Source organism: Aedes aegypti, chromosome 2 (assembly GCF_002204515.2).
Source record: "Aedes aegypti strain LVP_AGWG chromosome 2, AaegL5.0 Primary Assembly, whole genome shotgun sequence".
NCBI lineage: Eukaryota > Metazoa > Arthropoda > Insecta > Diptera > Culicidae > Aedes > Aedes aegypti.
The window spans coordinates 455,419,304-455,439,775 of record NC_035108.1 but is presented as its reverse complement, the minus strand read 5'-3'; the positions used below and the strand labels follow the sequence as shown (position 1 = coordinate 455,439,775).

General features: G+C 35.6%; 1 protein-coding gene across 1 annotated transcript in view; it reads right to left on the bottom strand.

Annotated features, from left to right (window-relative positions):
• The window catches only part of LOC5570863 (ATP-binding cassette sub-family G member 4), an 83,560-nt gene extending 74,298 nt beyond the window's left edge, over window positions 1-9,262 (bottom strand). The window contains exon 1 of the mRNA XM_021848099.1: window positions 7,899-9,262. Within this exon, the coding sequence (XP_021703791.1) occupies window positions 7,899-8,280 (382 nt within the window). The 5' untranslated portion in view covers window positions 8,281-9,262. The remainder of the gene's footprint in view (window positions 1-7,898) is intronic.
• Between the last annotated feature and the right edge of the window lie 11,210 nt (window positions 9,263-20,472).

Below are 20,472 nucleotides of genomic sequence, written 5' to 3'. Positions count from 1 at the left end.
TTCCGGGTCATTTGGCCGAATGCCATTTGGCCGAATGCCGTTTGGCCGAATGCCGTTTGGCCAAAATTGAAAATAATAATAAAGTACAGTTAGCATGGATTTGAAATAAATTTCAAAGAACTGTTTCTGCTTATTCTTAAAGAATGATAAATCATCATTGATGTAAAATAATTAGCTCTTTAGAAACATTAAATGCTGAAAAAAAGAACGCTCTTAATGTATTCAATCATTCAATTCTCTGCTAAAAATAAGAGCTGCCAGCAGAGGTTTTCGCATCGCATTTGTAGTCTTGCAGGCCTCTGACAGTATCTAAAATGATTCGCAACTTAATCGTCCTTCTGCTGGATCGGGCTGCTTCGATCTGTCGAATCGTACTTAGTAAAATATTTCATAGTTGACTTAATCAATAAATAAATAGTTTTAGCAACCACAGGCCTTTTCTTTCAACAACGGAAAACCAGTGAGCTTTTTCGACGTACGTGTTCACAGTGTCGTTCGGTTTACTGCTTTACTAACGCAAGCAACGATACAGAGTTCAATTCACACGTTGCAATCTTAATCTTGGAAGAGAAAGACATCTCACCTAAGTAAACCGTCGTGCTAAAAAATATATTTTGAAATATATAAACGAGCCTAAATTCCAATAACTATAAAAATTCTTCACTCTTAAAAGAATAGCCTATGATCAAAGAAGGAAAAATCTCTTATGAAAATATTCGTTTCATCAGTATAACTACAAAGGGGCCTTCCTTAGCCGAGTGGTTAGAGTCCGCGGCTACAAAGCAAAGCCATGCTGAAGGTGTCTGGGTTCGAATCCCGGTCGGTCCAGGATCTTTTCGTAATGGAAATTTCCTTGACTTCCCTGGGCATAGAGTATCATCGTACCTGCCACACGATATACGAATGCGAAAATGGCAACTTAGGCAAAGAAAGCTCTCAGTTAATAACTGTGGAAGTGCTCATAAGAACACTACACTGAGTAGCCGGCTATGTCCCAGTGGGGACGTTAATGCCAAGAAGAAGAAGAACAAAGAACTGCCGATGATTTAAAGAAGGTGAAATGAAAATATAAGCTAAATTATTGCCGATATGGATGATACCAGTACATCTCGAAAGAAAGGCCTATGTTTGAAAGAAAGCTAAAATTATGATGAAATCATCAAATAAACTTGAAACCTTAGCACACCGTTGATAACCTAGAGAAAAATCAACCATCAGCTTAGAGTCTTGCACGATATGTGGAGTCCACAACTTCGTCCTGAATGGACGGTTCAATTTTATCATTATCGTCCCGCCACATCATACAAATCAACAATTAAATTAGTTATTGGGCCACATTTATGAATCCTACACATCAGCGTTGTAGCAATTTGATTTTTTTTCCTAATTCGGACAAACAGAATTCGGCCAAACGACCCATTCGGCCAAATGACATTCGGTCAAATGGCGTTCGGCCAAATGGCGTTCGGCCAAACGGAGTTCGGCCAAATGGCCGGACACCATTTATTTATGTGTCCCAAACGAAGATGTTCAAATCAAAGTAGGCGTGTTTTTGCGAGAAACACAATGGACCAATGCACGAGTTCACTAATCTGACGTTTGAGCGGTGGCAAATTCACTCGTTGTCATGGTCACGTAAATAACACGGCACCGCTCAAACGTCAACGAGTGAACGCGTGCATTAGTCCATGGACCTATGCACGAGTTCACTAATTTGACGTTTGAGCGGTGCCGTATTCACTCGTTATCATGGTCACATAAATAACACGGCACCGCTCAAAAGTTAAATAATGAACTCGTGCATTGATCCATAATAACTCCCAAATGGAATTCATTCACTCACCAAATCAAGTATTTTAATACCTCTAAAAGTGTATCATAGACTATTTTGATAAGATATTCGAATTGAAAACGCTGGAGCCAGAAACCCAGTTTTCGTTGGACCACCTTTGCCACCATAGGAAAAAAGCTTCAGATCGGTCAATTTAAGAGCTACAAAAAACTTTTTTGGAAAACTTCCTCGAAATTGAATTAGCTATAACTTTGATGAACCATGTACACCCTGAATTCTACAAATAAGAAAGTTGGTCATACCATTCCTATGAAAAATTGAATCACTCTAATTTTCAATAACATCAAACAAAGGGCCTGACTAATACAACCAACTTTGTAGAAGACCGTTTTCGTCTAATGTTTCATTCTAAAGCTCAAATTACATCTTTTCGCGTAAAACTGTGTAACAAAATTTCACCAAAAAATCCTCCTGGGATTCCATTAAGAATTTATTATTTTTATCTTAATTACATTCCTCAACAAATACTTTTTAACTCCTCTTTAAAAATTCGTCAAGAAATTTTCGTAGGTTTTTTTATGAACATTTTTCCATGTTTCATTTTTTTAATTAATTCCTTTTATTCATCAGAGATTTATCTTGGAATTCCTTTTCGGTTTTTTTGAAGTAAAATATTTCCTACTTTATTTGTCCAATAACTCTTTTAACGATTACTCAATCAATTTAAGAAAATCTTCGAGCAATTCCTTTAGCAGTTATGAATGTGCATTTTATATATTCGCGCTGGGGTGAACGTTGAAGATTTTCCTTAAATGAGGCTCCATGATTTTCATCAAGAATGGATTCAAGTGAATCCCTCCAGGAATTCTCCTAGTTCATTCATAAGTTTCTCAAGGATTCTTCTAGAAATAGTTCCAGAAATTTGTCCAAAGCTTTCTGAAGGGACTTTTTCAATCGATAAAAATTTCCTTTTTTTATTTTTCTCAGCTATATTCCAAGTAACCATGCTGCTCAAGTTGTAATGTTTTAAGCATAACTGTATAACCACAATTAAAATAATTTAAAGCGGAAAAGAGCCCAACAAATGTCGAGTTAATGTTATAAGTTATAAAATTCAATATGGCTGTAATGGGGCCTTTTCTCACTTTAAATCAACATTAATTGAGATTATACAGTTATGCTATCTTCATATACACCGCATTTATGCATGAATTGCAGCTTGAGCAGCGTGGTTACTTGGTCCTGTCTTATTTTTTTTTTCAAATTCATCCAGGAATTCCAAAACTGTTTCTAGGAATTGCTCAAAGAATTATTCTGAGGATTTAACAAACGATTTCTCAAGTATTTCTTAAGTACTAGAAAAACTCCTACAAGTAATTCATTCAATTAATTATCTATATACGTTCATCAGAATGTTTCACTGAATTTTCGTAATTTTGAAATTATTCTTGTGTGAAGATCTCTAGGCTGATTTAAATTCATCACAATATGAGATTATTTCGGAGACCCCTCCTACGAAGAACCTTCATAGAAAACCCTATAGAGTTACATGTGGAGCCTTTGTTGATTATGTAATTATGTAGTAACGCCTGTACTTGAGGTAACCCTCTTGATACCAATGTGTTGACCACTGTATATAAACCTATGTGGAGATTAATATGAAGTATGCTGGTAGTTACTCCACCTCTGTACAGAACACACTGAAATCCCTGATTCGATATTTTTGTACGCTTCTTTTTGACACTAATTTTCTCACTATTTCCCTTTAACCTACTTTTCTCACTCTTTCAGGGAGAAATGAAAGAACAGATTTCAGGTTTATTCAACAATTTATCTATTTTAAATTTTTCAGCATTTTCTGCAACAATTCTGTTGTTTTTTGCAAAAATTTTCCTGAGGTTTTTTTTAACTTCATAGAAGAGTACCCGCAATAAAGTTATAATTTTTTCATCAAGATGTAACTTTGCTTAAGATTTTATAAAACTGATAATAAAATGACAGCTTCTAGTATGAAATCTACGAAATACTACATGGGTAAAAATGCGGCACTCAAAACAAGCAGAAAAGGTCATGATTTTGGGAGGAAGGTGTATTTTCATGTTATGAAAATACACCATGACCAAAAGTCATGAAATCATGAATCTTTTTACCATAACGCCAGCTGTACGTTACGTTTTCAAAGTGTAAATTCAAATCATCAAATCATAAACTATACATGCTGGAACCACGAATAAAATTCATGGAAACATGAACACTATTCATGGATTTAGATACCTATCATTTATGATTCCAGTTTTGGCGATGAAAAGTGGAAATTTGAGTCATGAAATCATGAAACAGGATCATGAAATCATGAACTAATTTCATGAAAACATACAAATGTCAATTATGATCCCAGTATATTTGTCATAGGTAAACAAATAACATGAAGATGTATTTTGTGCCAGTAGTTTTGGAATAAACTGTGAGAAGATCCAACAAGTGCCACATCTTGGGCAGGAAAGCGAACATCCGGTGGTTAGGTTTGCACGAAAAATGTCAGTTCGAACATCAATGAATTGGCACATCGTCCCTGGGCTGCAAAATTCTGCTGGATTGTATTGGCGATGGAAAAATCCTAAACGACTCTGCAGGCGTGTAGAGTGGTAAAGATCAGCCAGCTGCCGAAGTTTTGTGTGAGCTGCTCTATTGTAAGATGTGGAGAATGCATCACATCCGAACATTGAAAATCGCCGACGAATTTGTCAAGCAAAACCTTCGTCAATCATTGCCCGGTATGGAATAATCCGTGTGAAAGCTGGTAAGTACATTTTCGCACATCTAATAGCACCGGCAGTTTAATTGGGTTATCACATTACCGATAAGATCACATATCGATAAGATGGTAAAGTTCCGACGAGCATGGTATTCAAATTAAACAAAACTTATTCATAATTTCACTTAAAAAAATACTACCGATCGCAAAATACGTGTTGACTTAAATGAAAAAAGTGACAGTTGGATTTATGTAACGCCCTGAGCACACAAATTCTTGATTAATAGCCATGGTTTCATGACTTGTGGTCATGATATCATGAAACATAAAATTTTATGATATCATGACTTTTTGTTCATGATTCCGGCAACGGATTTTTTTCCGTGTACGCAACGTAAAAGAATTCAAAATTTCTCTCATAATTTATGTGATATTGATTTGTCCAGAATTCCACAAATTGTCTGAAATTGAATTTTGCATTAATAATATAAGAAATCCCTCTAAATGTTATCTTTCTTCAAACCATGCTGAAGTTGAACCCAGGCCAATTTCCGATTTCGGTGCATGTTTTTATTTTCAATGCGCTCGGCATAGAGTATCGTCATGCATGCTAAAAGCGCATTAAGAATCTGAAAAGTAGATTTTTTTCACAGTTGGAACATAAACACTTACACAGTCATTGACTAAACATAAATACTAGCCTGGGACACGGTTATATGCAAAATTTAGATTCTCGCTCCAGTTCACTTTTTGGATTGCATTTAGGTCCCAAAACAAGTGTGCAAAAGTTCAGCTCGATTGGTGAAACTTTATTTACGCGCCAGCCGTTCAAAGTTTGTATACTTTTACAAAGAAAAATCGTCAGAGGTCGCCCATTGTCCGCTATAAAAATTCTGGATACAGAGCTCGGTAGGTATTTCTACGATGAACAACATTGTCGAAGACCGCAAAGCATTCCTATGCTTGTGAAAAATGTTACTAAGCATATACTAAGGACTGTTCATTTTATAAAGTGGACACTTTGTTTTTGCTATATCTTTTTTATTTATTGATAAAATCGTAATCGGTTTTCTGTGCATCGTTCAACTATTATTCTACAATACTATTAAAATATAAGATCTTAGAAAATGCTTTTGGTTGAAGAGCCAAATAATTTTTCCAAAAACTCCTAAGAAAAGCTGTCCGTCAAAGTTTAACATTATTTTTCGCAAAACAAAAATCCTATTTTTTATGAACATATTGTATGTTTGTATCCTTTACTATTCTACAAAAGGTACACTCTTAAAAATAATGAAAATTACTGTGGACGTAATTCTGGTTATGACTGAATGATACATGATGTAAGTGATGGAACGACACAAAAACGTGTCCTTGAAGATGTGTTGAACAAAAAATGTAATTTTACATGTTAGAGGACACGAAAACAATAAGACTGTTATCGATATTTCCCGAATCAGACACTAATGTAATTTCAATCCGACACAAATTTACGTCATTTGGCTCGCTTCTTTTATGTGCATCCAAAAAGACGTAAATCACAACATTTTTTGGTACTGTGTATAGCTTTAAAAAAAATCAACTATATTCCACCATTCTCTGACATTAGGTAACTTTAGTGATGCACCCATTTATGGCCAAATTTGCTGATACACCATCCTTTCACTCCCAGCAAAAGAGGAAAGTAAAAAGCGTGTTCAAAACTGGTCTGATTTACTAAATAAACTATATTTGTGCAAACGAGAGCCAAATCGTGCGTTTAAACCACAGTCCTAAGCACAAATTTTACTGTTTATGGTAGTTTTACTAAAAAATCTCATACTTTTAAAATCGTGTACGCATATTTATCGATCTGCAGCAAATTGTAAATAGTTTTCTCCGAAAATTTCAATTGGTAATCTCAGAATAACATATTACAAAAATAATAGGTGCAAAATGAAGTCGATTTTATTACAGCAGTGTTGCCAATTTTGATGATTGTCAATGTACTTTGAAAGGTCTTCTAAGAATAAAGCAATTGTGTATCTATTGTGCTTTAAATGTCACCTGGGGACTTAATAAGTAACTCTATGAAGGCGTAAGTCATTTTTCATATTAATACTATATTAGGACTTCCGTCAGGACGTACTTTTAACCAAAAAAATTCTACTCATACCGATCCCCTTCAATTTTAAAATGGTTTTCTCTAAAAATATAGGGGGAAAATGATGTTATTATATCTGTGAAATTGTTGTTCCAAAAATAACTTGATTTTTTCCATCAGGCTTCTAGTTGATGATACTTTCGAAGAACAAGCCCTTTTTGAACATAAAAAATATAAATTGTCGAATTTTCCAGCCAATTTCTAACAATCATTGATTTTGATAACCTCCAAAAACCGACCGTTCTAATCGTTGTTCCATATTCGTGTGAAATTTAATTAATTTTGGAGAATTTTTATTATCACTACATTGTACAATACTAGTCAAACGATGTGCAGAAAACCGATTGAAATTTCATTGATAAATTAAAAAGATACAGCATGCACAAGGTGTCCACTTTATAAAATGAACAGTCCTTATTCGGAAATATTGACCAATTTTGTTATTATTGTTATTCCTTTACGTTTTAATCAACGTCGCCTTGCCAATAGGTTTTAATTGAATAACTATTTTCACAAGTGTCGGATTGTTTCGCGGTCTTCGGCACTATTCTTCATTGTAAAAATATCTAGGTCTGTGTTCCGATTTTTTTATAGAGGTCAATGGGCGACCTCTGTTGATTTTTCTTTGCAAAAGTAAGTTTTCCCATAGTAAAACCCATACAAACTTTCAACGGCTGGCGCTAAAATATAGTTTCCCTGATGGAGCTGAAATTTTGCACAGTTGTTATAGGACCTAAATGCAAAGTGAACTGGAGCGAGAATCTAAATTTTGGCCCACACTAATTAACACTTCCTCAGAGCCTGCTTCTCATCTTAGTGTTCAATGAGCACTTTCACAGTCATTAACTGAGAGCTTTCTTTGCCAAAGTTGACGTTTTCGCATTCATATATCGTGTGGCAGGCACAATGATACTCTTTGCCTAGGCAAGTCAAGCAAATTTCCATTACGAAAAGATCCTGGTACGACCGGGAATCGAATCCCTACACCTTCAGCATGGTGAGGACGTTATCACTGAGCCTAGGAAGGCTCCTCTTTAATCAAATCTAAAAACATTTCAGTGGCAAAAAAATGAGAATACTTATTTTTGATATTGTACGAAATAAATTATACAGAAAAAAGCTTACAATCATGACCTCAATAAAGTCTTGTATTACAATCGATTCGCGTTTTTTTACTCACTAATCACTTCCCACCCACACGTCGCACTAACCTTTTCGAAAGATACCCGTCCGCACCGAGTAGGAAAGATCCTTGAAGCTGATGGTAACCGGTTTGAAGAGCCGCGCAGCAGCCAGGGAAGACGCAGTTGACCCTCCACCCATGCTGGGACTACGATCGAACCCCGGGTGAGTCAGTGGCATCTTCAGCGGTGCCAGTCCCAAAGTGATGGGACGTTTTGCTACCAATCCCGTTGCTGCCTCATCTTGTCCCATCTCCTGAATCATTAGCTCAGCTTCCTTGAACTGTTCCGCTTCCTCCTCTACGGCCAGAGGAGCAACTGCAATTCTCCGGCTGCTTCCACTGGGACTATCGTCGACAGTATTGCTAGTGGTGCTGCTACTAGTGCTACACATCTCGTAAGATTCCGCCATCTCGACTCGGGTATATTGAACTTTCACTTCTTCACTTATTCTTCAGCCTCTTTCACAACAAACATTTGCGTTCCTTCCCGTGATTGCACGGATTCTTGCCGACTTGCTCCTTGGCTTCAAATTGAGACGAAAATTTCCCACCACACTACACCGCTCAATCAACGGTTTCTAAAAATACAACCCCCAGGCTTCTGTGCACCTTAATCTACCGTAACTTGACTTACACCCTGACACGCGGTGCACTGCACTCAGTGGTCTCCTTGACTTGTAAAACTGATTCACGCTCGAATGCAATTATTTTCACAAACTGAATAAACACAATATCTTATCGTTTCGTTTCGCTTCCCGACCATTCCCTGCGGTAATCTTCACCGTTGCACCGTGGACTTGGAACTTGATCCGAGCGATGTCTTCGTATATGCCTTTCTACCAACACACAATCTTTGCGGTCGACGCACTGACTTGAATCTTGCGCTGCAAAGGCGTGGGCTCATCCACAGCTACAAACCGCAGAGCCTGTCCTGCAAGCCAACTTCAACGCAACGAACTAAGCGAGGAGAAAAGGCTGATTTAGGTCAGCAGCTGCTCCGAGTTCGACCTTGCGGGAACTTAAATCATCCATTACTTCACGTTTCGCACCGATAAGAACCACTCGTTGAACACCAACCGAACTCGTCAAACAGAACTTTGCTGCTAGAGATTGCGACCGGATGAACAGAAGAAAGTTACTTGCACTTGTGCGATTAATTACTCTGTCTCCCTCTCAGCTGACTGCACCCAGTTCCTGTCGGGTTGTCTATTATTCTATAAAGTGCAAATGCAGCGCCAAATGGGTTGGAATCGAGGCGCGCGCGCAACTTCCGCACCGATCCGCGCACTGTCGACTCACGATGAATACTGAATGAGGTTCAACGGCGAGGCGCTTTATCGCGCATGGAGACTGACTGCGGCTGCTGCTGGTCTATCGGTCGTTTCGGTTTGCGAGAGCTAATCGCAACCGCAGCTCGGTACATTGAGCACTTTGTGTGTGCCAGTCAGCGTCGGTGAGTGACGACGGTTTTGCGGAAGGTGTTTGATTGCACTCGCCGCGAGTGTGGATGAAGACGTTGACTGTCGATTGGAGCAAAGCTAATGAGTATCTTGGTCTGGATTGAGAGCAACTGAGTGCAGTCGAGTGAATTTTATCTTTCTTGTACCGAAGAGTAGATCCGATGCTTGCGAATCGTGATAATTGTTGAATGAATTTTTACAATGCTTTCGCTGTAAAACAGTCATTGGTACACAGTACCGTGAATCGTGGTAACATTGATTATTTGTTTTGGATATTTCTTAAATACTTCGTTTGGAAATGCAAATAATGCAAGTTTTGTATTTTTAAAACAAGAACTGCCACCAATAGCTCGTGGTTATATACTGTATTTTGTTTTTTGAAAGATTTAAGAATGTTTGGAAAAATGTTTTAGGATATTTTTAAATATTGCTTATATGGGGTAACATTGATCACCTATGTCAACAGAGCTTGGTAATATTGAAAATGTTGTTACTTACTTAAATCATGGCTCCTAAAGCCGAACATGAGGGCCAAACGCTGTCATTTACTTTTTGAATTAAGGTACCGTGGGGTAAGTGGATACAGAAAAATCAATAGTCAACTTCATTGTTATGTACAGCTAACGTTAATAATGTAATTCAAACTTTTTTCTGTGAATGACAAATAAGGAACTCATGTACAGCAAATCGTTGATTACTTTGATTTTTCTGATTGTTATGTATTGAGTATGAAGGACTTGAAAATTTACGCCAAATGATCCACTTGCCCCACCATGATGGGGTAAGTGGATCACCAATAAAAAAGTCTATTCTCAAAACAAATGAGGTGTAATTATGTATAGCAAGAATGATACTACTCTCGTTCTTGTTATTAGTGCTAGTTATATTACATTTTGATACTTTTGAAATTAAAAAGTATCTTTATTTTATCAAAATATTATGAAAAATATTTATACATTAATTCACACTAAGAGAAATATTGTAACTAGAATAATTTGGAGAAAAACCATCTGTTTTATTCTCATAAGGTATACAGAAGTATTGTAGGATTATTCCTAATGATGTTTTCGAAAAACACTCGTAGTTTAAAAATATTAGTTACATTTATTTTTGTTTAACGAACTGAAATCTATTTATTCTATTCATGAATATAATTGTACCATCTGTCTAGAACAATTTATATCATCAAATAAGGTACGATAATATGCTTTAAATTGGAAAATTTGTTTATTTTGCTCTTTCATAATTCAGCTCAGATAATCCACGAAAAGTTTTGTTTGAATTTTGCAATATTTATTTTTTTATATTTTTCATACCAGAAAGAAAGATTCAAAATACTTTTAGGTGGATCAATTCAATTTTTCTATGGAACTTTGACAAATTTAAGCTAGGAATGAAAAAAGTTGAAGGAAAACAACATTTGAGGATAATCAAACTAATTCAAATTCGCATTAGCAGTCTGGTAATATGCGATAACAATGCTTGATCCACTTACCCCATCCCATTAAAATGTAGGGGGAAGGGTACCATGTCCAATATATCAGTATTTATTTTTAAAAATCACATATTTTTCATTGCGATTCACTCAATTAGAACTGAAATGCTCACCATGTGTTGAAAAAACTAATAGTATTCGATTTTAGACAGTGATGCAATAGATTTTTGAATGATAGAAAACAATTTTGAAATTATTTGATTTTTGCAGCTAATAAGTTTGTTTGTGTTAGTGTACGTGTATTACCAGTTTTGCAATAGTATTAGTGTGGACGTAAGAATGTAACCTAAAACGAAGCAATGGTGCGAAAACATTCAACATATTCAAGTATTTATGCTTAATATGGACAAATGATCCACTTACCCCACTGCTACACTTCCCCCACTGTACCTTATATTAAAATTGAAAACACCTCGAACCGTGGTGTGGGCAATTTTCTAATGAAATTCTTCATTCTTAACAGTAATTCGTAACATTAAGTTGTCTAATTGAACATTCTTATGAAAGTTTTGCCAACGAATTATTACTTGCTCATATCACTTGCAGAATTTATGTGAGGCATGAACATTGGCGTAGCTAGGATTTTTTTCTGGAGGGGGGCCCAGCAAATACTTGTTTTACACAAGTAAAGTCGGTCGCAATAATCACGAGTTACAAATTTCTTAGTTTTAACAAATTTGTATTGATTTTAGGGGCGGTCCATTAATTACGTAAGACAAATTTCGGGGTTTTTCAACCCCCCCTCCCCCCATGGTAAGATTTTTTGTATGAAAATCAAAAATAAATTGTATGGCGCGTAAGAAATCTCAGACCCCCCCTCCCCCCATAAACCCTTACGTAATTAATGGACAGCCCCTTATTTATTTGTTGTTTTGTCTCATTTCGCAACATATCAGTAATATTTGTAAATTTCAATTTACGGTACCGTAAAACGGGGTAACTTTGATAGTTTTTTCGAAGAAAACTTGAATATTTGTGCATGCTGTTTCAAATAATTATAATTTATATTTTTAAAACAAGTCCTGGCATCCTTGCTATCGATTGCAGTTGACAGATTGCCATAAGATTTATTTTGAATGGATATATAATTTTTCATATAATCGAAAGTTGGTTTTCTGTTTTGGGGTAACTTTGATAATGGAGCATAATTCAAACAAAATTGAATGAATAAAGAACATTTGTAGGGCATTGCATACCTCTAGGCGTTTAACGCCATATGGAAATTTCTGCCTTAGATTACAAAAATGGTCCCAATTTGTGAAAATGCTTTTCGCTAAGAGATTTGAGACCGTATTCAAGTTCTATTATAACTAGGCTGTCAAAGATAAGTGGTCAAATATTCAAAACTACATCAAATAGTGATCATAGAACAGATTGTTTGTAAGCGTTTCGAAAATGCTAAAATTGTGTCAATTATCAATATTCGTATAAAAAGCCTCAAATGTTCTTGATTCAAATGAAAACCGCTCTTACGTGAAGTGTCATACTTATATTCTTCAGTTTTGCATTCGTTTTGCGCAACTGATTAACAGAAGTTATGATATTTCGTTTAGTATGTGGCAATGTTGCTGAACAACGATCGGAAACGCGAGGCACGATGAATTTTCGTAGGCATCAAAACAGAATCTGCGAATAAACACAAACAACCGTTCGGGCGCTTCATTCGTTCGTGTTTCATTTTCAGATCGCTGTTTCTCCCGACGCTATCATCGGGTGATTTTCCATCGCTCGATAATGTGAACGGTACGATCCACGCTGCCTGCTCTTCGCGAAGAACAGGAAAATATTCATTTCGATCATCTTCATGCGGGCTTGTAACAATCACGCTAAACTTGCTCCGCTCAAAAATGAATGCCAAACGCACAAAATTGGCCTCTTTTCGTGCAGCACAGATTCTGTGCAAAGGGGCTGTACACAGTTTTGTGCAAACGGTGGTAAACAAAACTGAATGAGTGAATTGCGCACAGAGGAGGAACGCTTGGAATGCGGAATTCGTTTCCATTTTTGTTTTGCTTCTGAAAACATAAAAAAAAACATTCCAATTTTAAAGATTTTCAGAGATTTTTTCATTTGAATAGCCGAAGCGGAAGCAAATAGGGAAAAAACTTTCGCATTTGCGACCATCTTCCGGCTTTTCGCTAGAAAACATCTCAGAAAACTCCCCATCTTACCAACGGCCAACTTTGCTGCCACGCGGGATATCATTGACAGTTCCGTTTCCATCGATCCCGGACAGCAGAAGGCCAAAACGACGGCAACTCACAGAATGAGTGCGACCTACTCAGAATTTTCACTCAGTCGCAGCCAGTTCTGCATTGGTTGCCTCATTCTGTGTAGTTTTAACACATGAGCTGCGTGGAGCTGGCTTAGCGTGGAGTGTTTGCTTGACTTTACGAGAAGAAGCAAGCTTGCAATAAATCACGAGAATGAACAACGCGTGGATAAATGAATCCTACGAGTGGAAAGGCTTCGCGAACCACTTATCGGTGTGTTCATTTTGCTTCTTCGCCGTTGCATCCGCTCGCTTTTTGCGATGCTCTTCGTGACGCAAAAATGAAAAATGAATTTTGGCGAATGTTGGATCGCGAAGATGCGTCGATCATTGTTCACGAAGAAGATCCATCGCAACCCTGGTATGTGGTGGGTTACGCGCTATCAAAGTTACCCGCATTATCAAAGATACCCCATTTTACGGTACCAAATATTTCATTCTTTTCGTAATCCAATCAAAAATCCTTCGAAAGTTCTAGTAAAAAAACCTAACAAGAAATTTCCTTTGTGATTCTTCCATGAACTTTTCAGGTATCAACCATGTGTTTTGAAGAGAAAAGTCATACGGGAATATCTTCATTAATTATTTTCGTACTTTTCAGTGTTTTCTCCAAGAACACCTTTACCAGTTCTCACTGATTTCGCCCTGGGATTCACGAAAAAAACATTCCTAGACTTTCTGATGTCAACAGAAAATTTCTCGAAGAATCTCTATCGACTTGCTCAAAAAATCTCTTAAAGAATTCCACCAGAGAATGCATTAGAAATTCTTTTAATAATTTCTCCTGTGAGGTCCCCTACGTACGTATTGTATATAAATCCCAATTGTTTATTTAAAGTATTCTCTTGTGTTCATTAATAGTTTGTTTAGGATTTTCAGAAATTACTTTTCTCCAAAAAGTTTTAGGAATCTCACCGAAAATGTATTCAAGATCACCAAGCAAGGATTCATTCCACGAATTCTTCGGAAAGTTTGCCTGCAGTTTTTTCCAACATTGCTTTTGAAGTTCTTCCTAATGCTTCTCTGCAGAGTTGTTTATGGACATATCCCCATGAGTATCAAAATGGCCTCTAATATGGCACCTTACTTTCCCCTTCGCTCTCCGCTCCCTCCTCCCACGCTTCTCACAGTGTTTTGGAGAGCGATCACAAAAAATGATTATTTGAAGTTACTAACCTTATTGTAGAGCGGTGGTTTCTTAACTGAAAGCATTCCATAATATGTTTTTAACAAATCACCAGTTTTTGAATGCAAAGACGTAGTTATTGCTGTGATTTGTGTTGTAAAATACCACGCACTTCCGAATCACTTCTTCTTCACGCACCGAGATATTGTTTGCTGGCTTTTCGGTGCCCGTTCTAAAACTCACTTTTAATCGTATTTCTACTCACCGTAGTAATTCAAAAATCTAATGCGATACTTGAAACACTTTGATTATTCACGAACGATTCTCCAGGGAGCAATAAATCACTTATATTAGTCAATTTGTGCTCGAAAACAGCACCGGAACGCGAATTCACTGAGCCAACATTATTTATGATTCGGATGCGCCGCTCTCACTGATTGGAAGTGATGCCAGTTTTTATGTTTGCAATTAGAATTGTTTGGATATTTATACACTTGCTACAACCACGTATTTTACAATTTCATAATACTCAAAAGGTGTACAATGTCAAAAGTGTTGCAAAACATTTTTATGCGTGAGAAAAACAATGTACGACGCAATTTAACAGCAAAAATGAGTATAAGATAATCTACAGTACAATTGACTGTCGAATTCAAATGCATACTGATGGCAACTTTCTCCGTCCGTGAGAAGCGAGAGAAGAGAGGAGAAAACTGCCAAAAATAGTAAACAACACACGCATGGTGTGAAAAATGCTTATAATTTTGGTCAAAAAACATGTTTTCACTACCAAATGAAATAAATTGTGATTTTGAGTTTTTATGAAGTTGTTGATGAATTCATATCGACAATAATACCTTTGTATGAAACGTGTATCACTACCTACATAATTTTGTTGGTGGAGGTATACATGAAACATGATGATTCATTTTTGGCCGACGCACATAACATTGTGCTCCGCCTTGTTGGGTGGCTCGAGAGGGTGCTTTAGCGGGTGGATCGAGTGGGTGGCAACATTATGTTTACGTGCTCAATGAACCTTCACCTTAAAAAAATCGCAGAAAAAAATTATATAGACTTCCTGCAAAACAAATATTGACTCTTCCAGCTGTAACCGTAAGGATTCCTCATAATATTCCACAAGAATTTCATGGACCATTAAAAATAATTCAATTGGGAAAATGTTACTCATGATTTCTCAGAGAAGTTCTCATAGACATTATTTTCATATTTCTTTAAAATCATGGAGCAACATATCGCCTTCCTTCATATCTCTCTCGAAAATGTATTTTATTGTTCAGAAATGCCTAACTAATAAATGTTTAAATAATTTTAACGCAGAATATTTCAACTTTTCTTTCAAAAACTCTTCCGCAAAAATACTCAAAGAGTTCTTGAGTAATTTGTTCAGGGATTTCTTATTGTTTCCCTAATATTTTTGCGAAAAATTTACCAGAGATTATATTCTTTAGGCCGCACTAACGATTCTTTTGGTAATTTTTTTTTACAGAAATTTTCACCAGATTTACTAAGATTTTGCAATTTATTCTTGAACTTCTCAAAAAATATCTCCAGAAGTTCCATCAAGTATTTTTTAAGGTTTTAGAAATAACTCCATTTTTTTGCATATTGCAATGGTAATCTTAGGATTCTTCCACAAATTACTTTTAAAAATTTATCCACTCTATTTTTTGTTTCAAAAACCACTTCAGGAATATCTCAATATTTTTTCGGAAATTGCTTTACAAATTCCTCTACTAATCACTCTATATTAGATTTCTAAAAGTAACACATACAAAAGAAGGTTTGAAAAAACTTTTTTGGTATTGTTTTTTTTGCAGCTCAAATATAATGCGGAAAAAAATACTAAATTCTTGTCGAAAAATTTAAGAATTGAACCATAGAATATCTGAAACTGGTTAACATTATACCTCGCAGAAAAACATAAATGGTCCTTGTAGGATTTATTACATAAAAGTTTTTTTTTTGCTTTTTTCTTCGTCTTTAATAATCGAAAATGATTGTTGTTGAAACGGATGGAATTTTAACTGAGACATTTGTAACTAAAATCTTAGATATTATTTTGTATGCACTCTGAAGGTTCATGATACTATGGTGAACATACTGATGTAGAATTCATTTTTCCTACCTTAGAAAATTCCAAACTTTTTTGAAGAGTCTATTATCGATTATTTTGTAGTTCTGAAGAAGTTTAACACGAAAATATTACCCGTATTTTTAAAAAACATTATCAAAGATGTATTGAGGTGAAATTTGTAACGTAAGATTTTAATGGATTTAAATCTTACGAGAAACTTTTGCATGACTTTGAAAATTTGATGAGGAATTCCTGATGGGCTTTCAGGAATCAAGAACCATACGTATAAGAATTCTGCAATCAAAACTCCTATAATTTTCAATCTTTTCTCTAGAGGTAAATTACAGGATAGTTAAAACCTCTCTAATGAATTTATAAATAAAACAAATTTCTCAAGAAGGTCCATCAGAATCTTCTTTAGAAATTATCCTTGAAATTTATCTTCCATTGACGTTTGGTTTTATATAATTTTATATAATTATGAAATTCCACCCTCTTACTGCACAAACATTCAAACCAAGAATAGGGATTCTGCCAATAATTGGATTACTTTACCGCTATGATAATTTCTGAAGCAATAGTTTTCTGGGGGTTTTCAACATATTTCTTCTGAAGATTCGAAAGCAAGACACATTTCAAAAACAATTTTCTTTTCAATTCTTGAATAAACCGGTGATTTGAAGCAAAATTTCTAGGAAAAAATAGAAGAATTTTTGACGTAATTCGTGAAGTATTTTGTTAATATTTGTCAATGACTTTTGATGAACTTCGCCGAAAAATTTGTAATATAAATTTTGGGAAAATTATCTAAAGAAATTCACAGAAGAATTTCCAATAGAACATTCAGAAAAATATCTCAGTATTAGATTCGGCAGAATCAATAATTTTATGAAAAAAAAATGCAAGGGAAAACTGATCTTTCAATTTTTAGGTGAATAAGGGAACATTTTCCGGAATCAATTTGCTAATAAAAAATAGACATAGAAGGGATGGATGTCCACCAGGAGGAATTCGCTTTGAAAGTATGAACAAGTCCCACATTATTTTTTGACTAATTTACAAGAGATTTTTAAAAGTTCTGAAGTCACAATTCATTCTACTAAAATTCTATAAGGAATATCTAAAAGTTTTTTGAAAAGTTTTGCTACAAATCTATTGGAAATTAATCAAATAATTTACGACATAAATTTATTCATGCAAAAATACTTAAAAAAAATGAATCAAAATCAAAGAGAGAATTTATTGCTGGAATAAAACATTTAAGTGGATTTTGCTACATTTTTTTCAAACCAGGTCTGAAGAAAACTTGGCCGTGCTGAAATTCCTTGAATGTCAATCCTTATATTTCATCAAAAATTCTCGCTATGTATTGTCTGAAAAAATAGTAATTAGTTATTTTATCTATATTTTGTTTTATTTCTTTTGGACATCATACGAGGTGAAGTTAATGTATGGATTTCTTTAGTTAATTCTCATAAGGGAAATCATCATCAACGGACACCTCGAGCAGGTTTTCCTCCAAAAACATGCGAAATCAAAATGCAGTGAATATGCTGCTTTATGCCAGCAAGCTAGTTCTAACATTAACTAATCGAACGATGGCCGGACGATAAAGCCTTCAATTGTCACCGAAGTCAGAACCGCCACGCTGATGCTTTGTAAAACAATCGAAGTTTTCCCACTATAGTAAAACATAAAATAACGTAACTAGTGAAGAGATTTTTGTGAATAACAACATAAGTCATGTACATTGATCCAGAAAATTTTGCGCTATGTTATTTTTTTCCATTTTTATTTTTATTATTATCAAAAATTCTGGGGGGGGGGGGGGCTGGATGACTCTGGAGGGGGCTAGGCCCTGTTCCTACGCCAATGGGCATGAATTTTCGGTAGTGTCATTCTTAACCGTTGAAATCGTTGTTTCGAAATGTTGACAAATTTACGCATAAAGTAAATGCAATTTTCGCAAAAAAAAATAATTTTCGTTAGCTTGGGGCCCGACCGGGTTATGTTTTGAATAACTTTCACATGTTCTATATGTGAGCATTCACATCAAAGCTACCAAAATGGGGTGGGGTCAAACCGGGGTGTTACCGAGCTGTCAAAAAATATCGTCGGCAACGATATTTGGGACTCTTCGGCAGGTATGGGAAATGTACTGTAGCAAAAATTTACCACCTCGACATTCACATTTTTCTACACGACCATCAAAATCCAAAGCAAACCATGACCGTTCAAAACAAAAAAATGTCACGGCTCTTCAAAACTGTAATCTTCTTCTTCTCAACGTTTTTTTCAAACCCGAATGCGAAATGACTCGAGCACAGTGGTGACACGATTTTTCCGGTTTTCGGGGTTTTGCATTTTTGCTCGATAAAGGCAGCATGAAATTGAACTTGTTTGTATGTATCGCAATGGAATGATTGTGCTCTTGCTGTTAGCGTTAATAGATTTCAATTAGTTGAAAACACAAACGAAATATTAGCGATAGAATGATTTAACATTTTTTTCAATCATTCACCTCGAGATGGCTGCCCAAAAACGGTCATAGTGGAGAGACAAATACAGTCAAGCATTGTGTGAACCGTTGGCAGCGCAACGCCTGATGGTATTGATGCTGCTGCTGCTTTGTGTTTTGGTTGACTGGCAGAATCGATGAACTGTGGCAAATTGTGATCACAGTTCCCAAGCCTGCTCTTCGGTGGAGGCACGGTTGACAGCATATTCGTTGTCATGTGTGTGTAGTTGTGACCCGACCAGTGGCTTACAACAGAGTTATAATAGATTTCGTTACTCAGTTAGCGCGTTTTTTTTTCTAACAAAATATGTTATAACTTTGGCTGCTTAGTAGTTAAGATAACAAAATATATAACAAAATGTCCTCTACACTAAACAAAATTCAAACAAAATATGTTATAAAAATGTAACTCACTATGTTACAAATCAAACAAAACTTCAACTCATTTTGTTATTTTCCATAACTGAATTATAACAAAATTTGTTAAAATTATTTTTTCTCAATTTTTCTATAGCAAATTGTGTTATAATTATGTTCAAAATTGGTACACAATTGAAACAGCCTTTGTTATTACAACTGATTTTATTTTAGTTATGTTGTAATTTCCTCCATCAACCCAAAGTGCTTCTAACAAAAATCAAATAAAATTTGTGACTTGTTACAAATCTTGATATAATTGTGCTACAGTTTTGTTGTAATCCATTGGTCGGGTAGTTCTCTGTGCATTACCAATATGAAGAGAGGTGACAGATTTGTCTTTGTTTGTTAGTTATCAACGTTTGTGAAAAAGATAAAACGCACCAGAGGAGGGTTTTGTTACTTTGCAATACTTTATTTTTCTCTACTTAACGACCTTACTGGGCAGTACTGTAGCTAGGGGGTACGATGAATGCGGTCTGCACCGGGCCCCGAGCTGCTAGGGGCCCTAGACTCACGGTAAAAATTTATCATAGAAATAATAATTTGAAATGGCTTGTAGAAAACATTCTAAGACCCTAAAATCAAAATGGACATGGCATGAATACGTTTTGTCAGAGTCCTAAATCGGTGATCGGGGCCCCTTGATTATCCCTTATGTTTGGTCATTCAATTGGGCTAGATTTAAATTTGGCCTGTTGTTTTTTCATAAATTTTGATTTCTAATAAATCACCCAGGTTTATAGGCCTCACCATTTTATACAATCTGAACCAAGCATCGATTTTAACTTTTTAGATAGTTTTTCATCGACTACTCATCTGAAAATTAATCCTTTAGAGGTAACTCCAAGTATTTATCCTGCGTGTCTGCATTGGATAATAATAATGATTACTTCTGGGCCTTCTCCTGATAAATTGTGTTAAGAAGTATTTTGATTATTCCTTGACGGATTTCACTAAAACATCTCCATTGATTCTTCCATGAAATTTCGCATAAATTGAGATTCTTGAGAGGTATAGTATGGCCCATAAAAAATGCGAAAATGGTTTGAACGTGAATTCAGCATCCACAAGCATTATTTTCGTTGTTTTTGTGAGTCTAATCTAATTTCTGATTACTTTAGTATTTTCTGACATAACTTCGCTATCTAGGACAATTTTTGTCATATTTTTCTTACTGTCCTCAATAATGTAATAAAACAAAGAAGTTTGAAGG